This window comes from Eurosta solidaginis, chromosome 5 (genome assembly GCF_040869045.1).
Source record: "Eurosta solidaginis isolate ZX-2024a chromosome 5, ASM4086904v1, whole genome shotgun sequence".
Classification (NCBI taxonomy): domain Eukaryota; kingdom Metazoa; phylum Arthropoda; class Insecta; order Diptera; family Tephritidae; genus Eurosta; species Eurosta solidaginis.
This window is the reverse complement of record NC_090323.1, coordinates 181,837,452-181,851,203: the sequence shown is the minus strand read 5'-3', so window position 1 is coordinate 181,851,203 and position 13,752 is coordinate 181,837,452. Positions and strand designations below refer to the sequence as shown.

At 35.7% G+C, this 13,752-nt stretch overlaps 1 protein-coding gene across 1 annotated transcript; it reads left to right on the top strand.

Moving 5' to 3' along the window:
• Nucleotides 1-12,679: 12,679 nt before the first annotated feature.
• LOC137253861 (uncharacterized) lies at nucleotides 12,680-13,752 on the top strand. Its single transcript, XM_067791411.1, has 3 exons — nucleotides 12,680-12,836; nucleotides 12,906-13,095; nucleotides 13,175-13,752. The coding sequence occupies exons 2-3, from the start codon at nucleotides 12,942-12,944 to the stop codon at nucleotides 13,735-13,737; spliced, it is 717 nt and encodes a 238-aa protein (XP_067647512.1). The 5' UTR covers nucleotides 12,680-12,836; nucleotides 12,906-12,941; the 3' UTR covers nucleotides 13,738-13,752.

Here is a 13,752-nt window from a genome sequence, read left to right as displayed (position 1 = left end):
CAAAAAACCTCATAAGTAAATTGACAACAATTAGGGCAGGTCTGGCACCCAAAAATGCTGTAAATTTATTCAAAACTTATGTTAGATCGAAAGCGGAATATGCAAACACGACGTTTGCAGACGCGTCAAAAGGAGCGGGTAAGCAATTAATTACGTCTGTAAATGAAACTCTGAGAAGATGCCTGGGTGTCCCACCAAACACACCAACGTATACAAGATATGCTCTGGCCTGTGAACTTCCTCCACTCTCCAGAGCGCTTTGGTTAACTACCAAAGAATTGACGAAACAATGGCTATTGAACCCGGAAATGAAGAACAGTATACAAAAAAATAGCACAGCAAGATCGAGTTACAGCTATGCATATAATCAGTTTAGACATGTTTTGGATAAGATAAATACAAAGACAAGCTTTCAAAAATATAATAATATAAAATTTACATATTCGAAATTAAGTAAATCCAAAAGGGAATATTCAAGACAAAATTTAAAAGCCTTGTACTATGCCAAATTGGACGAGCTTGTAAGTGAAGAATTCTATACACTGGCCACAGATGCCCCAGTTGAAGGCGATAGTACGGGATGTGCTGTATATGACATTGAAAGTAAGGTATCCTATCTTTTCAAAATAGACCAGGTTTTTACTTCAACTTTTGGAGAATTGGTGGCAATATATGAAGCGTTGAAGCTAGCAATAAGGTATAAACGAAACAAATTAGCTATTTTTACGGACAGCCTAGGAGCAATAAGTAATCTTGATTGTGATAGCACAACAAATTTTTTAGTAGCGGAAATTCATAATCAATTGCAGGCATCAAAAATTGAGACAATCCAAATAATTTGGGTACCCAGTCATATGGGTATAACATTCAATGAAAAAGCTGATGAAGCGGCAAAAAAAGCAACTGAAGTAGGACAACATCTAAATCCAGATTTAACACCCAGAGAAGCCCTTCTGAGAATTGGCAGGGAACTATGGGACAGAACGTTAGGAGTGTCCAAAACTGGATGCAGATATTATAGAACTAATAGCATTAAAGGAAAAGAAACCTTGGTTCAAAAACAAAAAAACACATTAAATGCATATGACACGAAGTTATTTAATATACTGATTTTAGGATATACGTATGGAAAGATATACTTAAAAAAATTTAAAGCAAACATCTCTGACCACTGCCAAGTATGACATGTGACAGAAACGACGCAGCACATCATATTTGAATGTAACAAATACAGTGCCTTCAGAACCAGTACCATTTTTAAAAAATTCAATAATTTAAAAGATCTCTTTATGACAAAAAATTTTTTGTATTATGAAGAATTAATTAATTTTCTGCACAATGCTGGTCTTGCTAATTCACTTTAAAGTTAAAAAAAAAAACAATAATAATAAACATTAGATGTAAGATTGCTAAGTATTAGAATATTTGCCCTAATACAAATAAAAACTGTTATATTAAAAAGACAAAATGAAGTAAAGATATATGTATATATACATATAGATATGTACAAATCTTAATTTTAAGTAAGAAATGTTAAACAGTAGTAATGAACATTTCAAAAAAATATATTTCAATCAAAGTAACTTGCAAGAATGTATACTTAACTTGTTATTAAAATTATAATAAGTAGGATAAAGGGATGAGATACTTGGGATATGCTAATATGTACACAACTTATCAAAATGTAATAAATTTGTAAGCCTACCACCATTTCTTTTTTTTTGAAGTAAAAAGTAAAAACAATATAGAATTGAGATAATTAGTACAACTCCCCTACAAGAAACGCTGATAGTTTTACTAATACACTCACACTTGACAATGCTGATCCTGCGATGACGTAAACATTGATACTCAAATTTATGTATGTTCATTTGTTCGCTCACGCATGTCCACATGTACCCAACGACAGCCTATAATCATGAAAAAGGACTCAAACTGGGAAAGCTTCGGACACCTAGTACAGAACAAAAGAACATACAGCAGATACCATTATGCATGTGAGACAGATACATAATTCTCAACAGAATTTTATGTATGCGAGAACAGTTTATCCGATTTAATCATGTTTTCACTACTGACTGTCATATGACAATCAAATGATTATCACGGTTGTTTTGTTATTTTTTAAATACCGCCATTTTCAACCGACGAAAACCATATAAAAAATAAGTTTAAAAAATGAAAAAGAGAGCATTTCAAAGCTCCATGCTAAAAGAAAAAAAAATCGAAAATAATATTAAAAAATACCAAAAGCTGTCGGAATGTGTGGGGCGCACTCACAAAATTTATACGCGAAAAATAATAGTGGTTAGTGGTGATTCATTTTTAAATGTGTTTCCGCATGAGGAAAGCGCTCTTCTATTGTTTTGTTATTTTCTGAATTTAAATTGAACATTCTGAACTCGAATTCTTATAAAACTATTTATTATAATTTATTAAATTTTGATGAGCTCGAGGCAGTTTAAAAAATTGAAACACAGTTTAAATTTTTATATTTCAATTTTATTTGGTCGATATTTCGATCTCATTCTGAGATCATCCTCAGGAACTGTGGACAAAAACAACAATTAGTTAACATGTAAACAATTTTCAAACCCTAAACATAATACCACTTACACAATTGAATATGTTTTACCGACTAACAAGATGTACGAAAAAAGAAAGCGTAGAAGTCAAATAAATATGAAAATATAAACAATTTACAATTTAACACCGTAAGTATAAACAAAAATCTACAAAAACAACAATACATAGAATGACGAACAAAAAGACATAATCATTTGCATTAACATACAAATGTACATATGTACATATTGTAACGATTTTGCTTGCAAATCCTCTTATTTGCAATCCTCTGCTAAGTTCGAATCACTAAACTGTTGAATAAATAACTCCAATATTGAATAATGGAAAAATGGCCTTTATTAAAATGCTTCACAATAACACTCAAACTGTGCAACGAATAGCTTAATAACCAAACTGATAGCTCAAATGAAACTCCACTAATCAAAATAATACTGGTATTGCTCGCTAGATATCTTCTTAGTCGTAACTGCTGATCAACTCAAATCAAACTGAATTCCTTCTTACTCGCTTGCCTCGCTTTTATAGTTTACGCTGCATACTTCTAGGCTCTTCGATTTCCAGAACTTACTAGTTGTTTCGGCTACAAAATCGCCAGCCACAACTACGTGCACAAATTATTGCTCTCTCTTGTGACAACTCAGATAAGATATATGCATGTGTTTGTGCATTGCCGCTCCGCTGCTCGTATACGTACATATGTGTAGACGCAATTATTTATTCGTTTATGTAGATACATAAAGATTGAATTATTGATGTGAATGTTTGTAGTTTACAGTCTCTCGCGCGCACATAGGCATATAAGTAAATGCATCTGTGTGTGACATCTCTCTGGGCTGCCTTATATATGTGTATACTTGATTTGATTATTAACGTAAATACTGCTTGGCATGGCCTTAGCATCGCCTTAGTGATGGGATAATTTAGTGATGCTAATATCCGTGACACTGCCCTCCACCTAAGTCTGATCATCCCGATCAGACAAATCTCTCGATCTAAACGCTGCTAGCATCGCCAAATGTACCACTCTTCTATTTCGTGATTTCCCAATCGCTTGTATGCGGCAGATGACATCACTGATCGTCTTCACAACTCTGTACAGGCCTTCCCAACTGCACCGATATTTGGATGGAACACCTTTCCGCCGGTGAGGGTTGTATAGCAGTACCAAATCTCCCTCCCGGAAACCTTCCGAATTATTTTCCTTGTCGTACCTGTGTTCCATCTTACTACTCATTATTCTGGATCGTTCCCTCGCACTCTGTTGCTCGGCCAATGAAGAACCACTTCGCAGAGCTTGCGCTGAACGGATTTGCTTTGCATAATCAGTATCGTTCCGACGCTTCACAACAGTAGTGTGCCTTGGCTTGAAATCACCCTTGCATTCTTTCTTCGTTTTAGTACGTCCGTTAGGGCTTTTCAATGCCAGTGTTTTGCTCACAGGTACCTTCGGCTTTGATTTGTTTGGCCCATTTGTTCCATCAACCTTTACCTTTGAATTTCGTGGCCTTCGTCGAGTCTTCTCCACCAGTACCCGATTACTGCTGAACCCTTTTTCCAAACTAAAGTTAAGTGGCACATCTTGGTTCTCATAACGCATCACCCTTCTCTGCATATCGATCTTGATGTCATGGTCAACCAAGAAATCCACTCCCAATATAACTGCATCAACAATCTCCGCCACAACAAATTTGTGTAGAACCATGACCTTCCCAATCAATACTTCACATATCACTTCTCCCTGAACTTGGTTATACTCGCCAGTGACCGTACGCAACTTTGCTCCAGGTAACGGTTTTACTCTCCTGTTGACCAAGTCAGGTCGGATCAAGGAATGAGATGCGCCCGTATCTACAGTCAGTGCTCGTTCTTTGCCATCCACATTCCCTCTGACGGTAAGACTGCTCGATTTTCTACCAATTTGCGACACAGATATCATAGGGCATTCAATAGCTGGATCTAGCTCTCTACATCTTACTCGCTCTTGCTCATCTCCTCCAGCTTTGCGTTTACGCCCACCCACATTGTTGGAACTATTAAGGCCAAGATCGCAATGACGTGCAATGTGACCGGACTTCCCGCATTTGAAGCATTTGATAACTTTTTCACTCCGCTTTTGCGATCCTTTCAGCGCCTCCAATATTGCGTCTACCCACCCTGGCCTTTCTACTTCCACACGGCGTGCTTTGAAAACTGGCTTACACAGAAGCGACGCTGTTTCCTGAATCAGGGCTTGTGACACCGTTTCTGCGAATGTCAGTTTTGGGTTCGCGTATGTAGCTCGCTTCGTTTCCACGTCTCGTATGCCATTTATAAAACTCTGGATTTTTACCCTCTCGGTGTATTCCACGGGTGCGTCCGCATTTGCGAGATGAGCCAACCTTTCAACATCTGAAGCAAACTCCTGCAATGTCTCATTTGCTTTTTGGTAGCGGTTTTGCAACTCAATTTGGAATATCTGTTTTCTATGCTCGCTTCCATAACGTCGTTCTACAGCAGCCATCAATGCTTCATAATTGTTCCGCTCTCCTTCGGGAATCGTCTGTAGGATTTCCGCTGCTGGCCCCTTCAATGCTACGAACAATGCAGCAACTTTATCTTCCGCATTCCAGTTGTTCACTGCTGCGGTCTTCTCAAACTGAAGCTTGAAGACCTGGAAAGGAACAGAACCGTCAAAAGATGGAGTTTTTACCTTTGTATTACTCGCTGAAGCAGCCGGCCGATTAAGTTGCAATTCCTGTATACGACCTCTCAACGCATCCACCTCTGCCTCGAATTTTTCTTCAAACTGCATTATTTTTTCGTCCATGCGCGCTTCGAGTTTTGATGATATACGCGCCTCTTGTGCTTCTAGTTGTACTGTTATGCGTGTCTCTTGTTCTTTCAGTTGGGTTGCCATATATGTCTTTTGTTCTTCCAGCTGTGATGACATATTTGTGGATATTTGTGATGACATTTCTGTTATACGTGCCTCTTGTGCTTCCATCTTGGATGTTAAAAGTGTCTCCTGCGATACTAGTTGTGAAGAAATTTGTGTCGACATTTCTGAAATACGTGTTTCTTGTGCTTCAATTTTCGATGTTACTGTCGACGTTTGTGCAGATATTGCAGCCAATATCACGTTCAAGTCTGTGCTGGTAACCGTTTGCGATGTTTTGTTTTTCTCTTCAATTTTTGTTGTCTCCTCGCCATCAAGATGAAAGACATGCTCTTCCACATCAATTCCTTCTGCTTCCATTGCCTCTCGTAGCCGTGCCTGAAGTTCAAGTTTAACGCCGCTTGTATTCAATCCACGGCTCTCCAACTCCTTCTTTAGTTGCTGGATCTTCAATTCACTGAACTTTGCCATGTCCTTGTTGTCCTCTGGAATTTATTCAACAATTCCTCTTCTGACACCAATTGTAACGATTTTGCTTGCAAATCCTCTTATTTGCAATCCTCTGCTAAGTTCGAATCACTAAACTGTTGAATAAATAACTCCAATATTGAATAATGGAAAAATGGCCTTTATTAAAATGCTTCACAATAACACTCAAACTGTGCAACGAATAGCTTAATAACCAAACTGATAGCTCAAATGAAACTCCACTAATCAAAATAATACTGGTATTGCTCGCTAGATATCTTCTTAGTCGTAACTGCTGATCAACTCAAATCAAACTGAATTCCTTCTTACTCGCTTGCCTCGCTTTTATAGTTTACGCTGCATACTTCTAGGCTCTTCGATTTCCAGAACTTACTAGTTGTTTCGGCTACAAAATCGCCAGCCACAACTACGTGCACAAATTATTGCTCTCTCTTGTGACAACTCAGATAAGATATATTCATGTGTTTGTGCATTGCCGCTCCGCTGCTCGTATACGTACATATGTGTAGACGCAATTATTTATTCGTTTATGTAGGTACATAAAGATTGAATTATTGATGTGAATGTTTGTAGTTTACAGTCTCTCGCGCGCACATAGGCATATAAGTAAATGCATCTGTGTGTGACATCTCTCTGGGCTGCCTTATATATGTGTATACTTGATTTGATTATTAACGTAAATACTGCTTGGCATGGCCTTAGCATCGCCTTAGTGATGGGATAATTTAGTGATGCTAATATCCGTGACAATATATATTGGTCATCCCACTGCATTTGTTGTGTTGAGCTGCAATTCTAACTAGAACAGTGTTGTTGTCTTAAAACTAAGTCGCGGTAAACGCGCGCCAGCTGATCAGTGTCTATTTTATAATTCATTTTCGTGTCATTAGGGGTGTTCGTTATGTGCAGCATTTCTAAAGTATATCTTTTGCCGTAATTTTTCTCCTCGTGTAAAATGGATACATTATCGAAATCGGGATAATGCCCGGTATCTTTGCAATGTGATGACAATGCCGTCTTATTGTCCGAAAAACTGCTTCTTAATTTCACATTTGACCTGTGAGCGGAAATCCTTGTCTTGAGTTTCATTTTTGTTGTCCCCACATATACCTTTTTGCATAAGTGGGACCCGTCACCATTACACGGAATCCTGTAAACTACATCAGACTTCTCTTGTTTGGGAATTCTATCCTTTGTATTGCTGTAGAGTTTTCTTAGCGTGTGTTTATAAGTTGACGCGATCTGATATTTATCTCTGTCATAGAGCTTTAAAAATTTTATTCTTTCCGTTATTCCTGGAACATGAACTACTGATTTGTATATTTTTCCCTCTCCTTTGGCTATGTTGGTTTTCTCCTTATTTTCGGTAAAGTATGTTCGAAGTAATTGATTTATGGTTGTCATAGGGAAGTCATTCTTTGTCAAGGTTACTTTTATTTCGTCAATATTCTTTTCGTGAAAAATCGTGTCGCTCATCGAGAGAACTCTTCTAATGAAATTGCTTGCGGTGTTTATAATTGCTTTTTTGTCATGTTTTGAATTAAAATTAATAAGTCTTCCAGATGCCGTGGGCTTTTTATGCCAGTCAATCAACAATTTGTTATTCTTTCTGATAATAAGAGTGTCTAAGTAGGGTAGCTCTCCATCTTTTTCTGTTTCTATTGTAAATTGAATTGATTTATTGAAGTTGTTAAGATCTTTGAGCATCTTGTCGGCGTCTTGTGTCCTAACAATCGCGAACAAGTCGTCAACGTACTTAGTTAATAAGCGCGGTTTATTGGCAGCTTCCATCATGAATTTGGATAGTAGTTCCTCCATGACTATATCCGCTACGACAGGTGATGCTGGTGATCCCATAGGCATTCCTGACCGTTGCTCATATATTTTGTCATTATATTTAAAGTAACGATTTTCCATTATGCAAAATTTAACTATGTTTAAAAACAGCTCTTGCGTTAACTTTGTATGGTCTTTTAATTCATTCCATTTTGAGGATATTATCTTTAATGCCAAGTCTACTGGAATGCTCGGGAATAAGGACACTACATCAAAAGACACTAGAATCTCATCGTCATAGATATAGGTATTATTTATTTTTCGTTTGAATTCGATCGCATCTTTAACATTAAATTTAGACGATTTAGTTATATTTTCCAATATTTTAACAACATATTTGCATAATTCATACGACGGTGAGCAAATAGAGGAACAAATAGGTCGAAGTGGCGCCCCTTCTTTGTGAATTTTAGGCAAACCGTAAATTCTAGGTGGGTTGGCAGTTTTGCTTAAAAGTCGCTGTTTTTCTATTTCATTGATAACACCATTATCAAGCATTTTTTGAACTAACGCATTGTTCTTCTCTTGTAATTTACTAGTAGGGTCTCGTTTTAACACTCTATATGTTGAAATGTTATTAACAATCGTTTGCATCTTTCTATCATATTCGGCTTTTTCCAACGCTACCGTTACATTACCCTTATCTGCATTTAGAATCAGTATATCTTTATACTTTTTCAGAAATGTTTTTGTGGCGAGTACCGTTTTGTTTATAAATTTATCCCTAGCAGAAATTGTATTCCTATTAAGATGCTCGTGTATAAGTTTAGTAAAATTACTTCTTCCTATTTCTTGTTTTTCTTTGTCTTCAATAGTGCGTATAACATTCTCCCCGTCTGCTATAAGTTATATATTGAAGACAAAGAAAAACAAGAAATAGGAAGAAGTAATTTTACTAAACTTATACACGAGCATCTTAATAGGAATACAATTTCTGCTAGGGATAATTTTATAAACAAAACGGTACTCGCCACAAAAACATTTCTGAAAAAGAATAAAGATATACTGATTCTAAATGCAGATAAGGGTAATGTAATGGTAGCGTTGGAAAAAGCCGAATATGATAGAAAGATGCAAACGATTGTTAATAACATTTCAACATATAGAGTGTTAAAACGAGACCCTACTAGTAAATTACAAGAGAAGAACAATGCTTTAGTTCAAAAAATGCTTGATAATGGTGTTATCAATGAAATAGAAAAACAGCGACTTTTAAGCAAAACTGCCAACCCACCTAGAATTTACGGTTTGCCTAAAATTCACAAAGAAGGGGCGCCACTTCGACCTATTTGTTCCTCTATTTGCTCACCGTCGTATGAATTATGCAAATATGTTGTTAACATATTGGAAAATATAACTAAATCGTCTAAATTTAATGTTAAAGATGCGATTGAATTCAAACGAAAAATAAATAATACCTATATCTATGATGATGAGATTCTAGTGTCTTTTGATGTAGTGTCCTTATTCCCGAGCATTCCAGTAGACTTGGCATTAAAGATAATATCCTCAAAATGGAATGAATTAAAAGACCATACAAAGTTAACGCAAGAGCTGTTTTTAAACATAGTTAAATTTTGCATAATGGAAAATCGTTACTTTAAATATAATGACAAAATATATGAGCAACGGTCAGGAATGCCTATGGGATCACCAGCATCACCTGTCGTAGCGGATATAGTCATGGAGGAACTACTATCCAAATTCATGATGGAAACTGCCAATAAACCGCGCTTATTAACTAAGTACGTTGACAAATTGTTCGCGATTGTTAGGACACAAGATGTCGACAAGATGCTCAAAGATCTTAACAACTTCAATAAATCAATTCAATTTACAATAGAAACAGAAAAAGATGGAGAGCTACCCTACTTAGACACTCTTATTATCAGAAAGAATAACAAATTGTTGATTGACTGGTATAAAAAGCCCACGGCATCTGGAAGACTTATTAATTTTAATTCAAAACATGACAAAAAAGCAATTATAAACACCGCAAGCAATTTCATTAGAAGAGTTCTCTCGATGAGCGACACGATTTTTCACGAAAAGAATATTGACGAAATAAAAGTAACCTTGACAAAGAATGACTTCCCTATGACAACCATAAATCAATTACTTCGAACATACTTTACCGAAAATAAGGAGAGAACCAACATAGCCAAAGGAGAGGGAAAAATATACAAATCAGTAGTTCATGTTCCAGGAATAACGAAAAGAATAAAATTTTCAAAGCTCTATGACAGAGATAATTATCAGATCGCGTCAACTTATAAACACACGCTAAGAAAACTCTACAGCAATACAAAGGATAGAATTCCCAAACAAGAGAAGTCTGATGTAGTTTACAGGATTCCGTGTAATGGTGACGGGTCCCACTTATGCAAAAAGGTATATGTGGGGACAACAAAAATTAAACTCAAGACAAGGATTTCCGCTCACAGGTCAAATGTGAAATTAAGAAGCAGTTTTTCGGACAATAAGACGGCATTGTCATCACATTGCAAAGATACCGGGCATTATCCCGATTTCGATAATGTATCCATTTTACACGAGGAGAAAAATTACGGCAAAAGATATACTTTAGAAATGCTGCACATAACGAACACCCCTAATGACACGAAAATGAATTATAAAATAGACACTGATCAGCTGGCGCGCGTTTACCGCGACTTAGTTTTAAGACAACAACACTGTTCTAGTTAGAATTGCAGCTCAACACAACAAATGCAGTGGGATGACCAATATATATGTACATATGTACATTTGTATGTTAATGCAAATGATTATGTCTTTTTGTTCGTCATTCTATGTATTGTTGTTTTTGTAGATTTTTGTTTATACTTACAGTGTTAAATTGTTTATATTTTCATATTTATTTGACTTCTACGCTTTCTTTTTTCGTACATCTTGTTAGTCGGTAAAACCATTGTAAATTTTACCAAGTAGCGCAACTAACAGCTGATCGGTGAAAATTCGCACATTCACACGCACAGTTCTCGACTCAATTTCAAAAACAAACTTTAGATTATTTAACTCAATTTTTGAAGTGAGATAATCCTTACGAATTTATGTATATAGAATATATAAGGCGTTTTTGTTGTTATTAAAACAATAGTCTTATTTATATTAAAGCTTTTAACATTTTTTTTTTAACTTTGAAAAAACTCCGAACACCATTCCTTCATTATATGACATTCGACTGCCTAGTCCACTGCCTTCCACTCTATTCGCAACATAACCTCTATTTAAGCTGCCAAACTATATAGCAAACAATGGGTAAAACATATTCAATTGTGTAAGTGGTATTATGTTTAGGGTTTGAAAATTGTTTACATGTTAACTAATTGTTGTTTTTGTCCACAGTTCCTGAGGATGATCTCAGAATGAGATCGAAATATCGACCAAATAAAATTGAAATATAAAAATTTAAACTGTGTTTCAATTTTTTAAACTGCCTCGAGCTCATCAAAATTTAATAAATTATAATATTTGAAGGCAAATAAAAATATTTTTAAAACTATTTATTTTAAACAAATAAGAAACACGTAAGCTTTTATCACGTACAAAATTAAAAACGTAATGAAATAAAGTAAATAAAAAGCAAAAAGCATTGTTTCATTTTTGCCGGAATATAACAATGGTCATTTATGATAGTATAACAGTCAAACCTGATATCTACAGTAAACTATCATTTATGACACTTTTTGATAGTCAGAGTGTCAGCACTGATCCAGGAAAAGTAATGAGAGTGAGCAGTACGGCTATATATTTAATCAGTAGGCCACGTTGGTGTATAAGATGGAGACAAAAACTCACACGTACACAGTTGTTTACATCACATTTGCGCAAGTCCCCTTAAGCATGGCGGAACGATACAAGGTGGCAGCATGGCGACATACCTACAAACATAAATAAAAATTCCATGTACTTTGTTTTTGTAAATTCGATGGACAAATGTCAAAATCGTACTGCGCCGGAAGTTGATGTATCAAATCAAATAAAAAAAGTTAATAATCAGCTGTCCCATGCTGCCACCTTGTATCGTTCCGCCATGCCTTAAGTTTGTGATAGAAAGTTTGTATGAGGCGCTGATCGTTAGGTTGACATTGCTGGCAATCAGATGATAGTCATATGATAGTCAGTAATCTTGTAGGGTCTGTGAACATGGGAGCAAATGACAGAACGCACAGCTGTCATCTGAGCATGGTTCAACTATATACAGGTTGGCTCATCTGTAAAGCAACAAAATATGTCTTTTCAAATTGTCAAAACCTGTGTATTGGTGTTGGTGCGAATGTTATGGAATGGAAACATAAAACTTAGCAGTTTTTGTATGTGTAAGTAAAATGTTGCCAATGTGTTGGTTTCATTTTGAGTTCGCCATCTCCTTTTGACAATCCCTTCGACCATGCAATGACATAAATAAAATCAGCTGATGAGATGAGCCAACCTGTACATAATTGAACCATGCATCTGAGGTTCACATTTCCACATCGCCAAAAATTGTCAAAGAAAGTCAAATAAATAAAAACCATTACATTATCAACCTGGTGTATACAGGAACAGATATAACCATTGTTTACTATATAGTTTGGCAGCTTAAGTAGAGGTTATGTTGCGAATAGAGTGCAAGGCAGTGGACTAGGCAGTCGAATGTCATATAATGAAGGAATGGTGTTCGGAGTTTTTTCAAAGTTAAAAAAAAAAATGATAAAAGCTTTAATATAAATAAAACTATTGTTTTAAAAACAACAAAAACGCCATATATATTCTGTATACATTAATTGGCAAGGATTATCTCACTTTAAAATTTGAATTAAATAATCTAAAGTTTTTTTTTGAAACTGAGTCGAGAACTGTGCGTGTGAATGTGCGAATTTTCACCGATCAGCTGTTAGTCGCGCTACTTGGTAAAATTTACAATGGATATAACTCTTCACCATTTTAGCTGTATGTGCGACAGCATCAAAGCGCAAAAAAAAAAAAAAAAAGAAAGCGCCCATACGGATTGTTGATTCCATCAGCTGTTATTCATAAAGTTACTGCTGTAAATTGCATTTTGAACTAACAAAAAATATATTAATATTTATCATCTATATATTCTATCTATTTTAAGAAATCTGTGCATACATATCTATACCCACATTTCAACATGACGTCGCATAAGGATCGCAAATTGGTGGCTCTCATATCTATGGTACAGGAAAATAAGGTTCTGTACGATTATCGACTGCGAAGATACAAGGACGAAGAATACAAAAATAGAATTTGGGCTCAAGCAGGAGTCAAGTTGGGTTTTAAAAATGGTATTTTTTTTTATCACAATATCTAACCTATCAGTATACACCCAAATGAAAAAATTTGATAAGAATTTCCCTCTTGTAGGTAATGAAGCAAAAAACATTTGGAATGAACTCTACAAAACCTTTATGATGTGCTATCGCAACGAATTAATACGATTAGCACGCTCCAATTATAATAAAGATGAAGTCACACTGCCGCAGTGTCAAAAAACTGATATTAAAATGCCATGGAGTTATTATAGCGACATGAGTTTTATAGCACCATACCGTAGCAAAGACGATCCAGAATTGGAAAGGCTTGTACAGTTGGCCAAACCGATTGTTTTGACGAAAGGACAAGAATATAAATTGGAACTGCTACAACAACAACAACAACAGAAATTGAAGAATGAGATTGTAATATCAAGTGTGTCGGCGGAGACACAAACACCACAAGAAGACGTTCTCATGGACGTACCACTTTTAGTTGAGGAAAATATGTCGGAGAAGGAGATGTGTTTGCGTAGTTTTTTTGATGCAATGTTTCGTGCAACCAACACTTTGCCTGTTCATTTGCAAAGTAAAGTCAAACTTGAGATATTAGAATCGGTTAGTAATGCAGAAATTAAAGCTGATTGGTGTAAATATAGAAAATTAATAAAATAAAAGAAAATTGCTTAA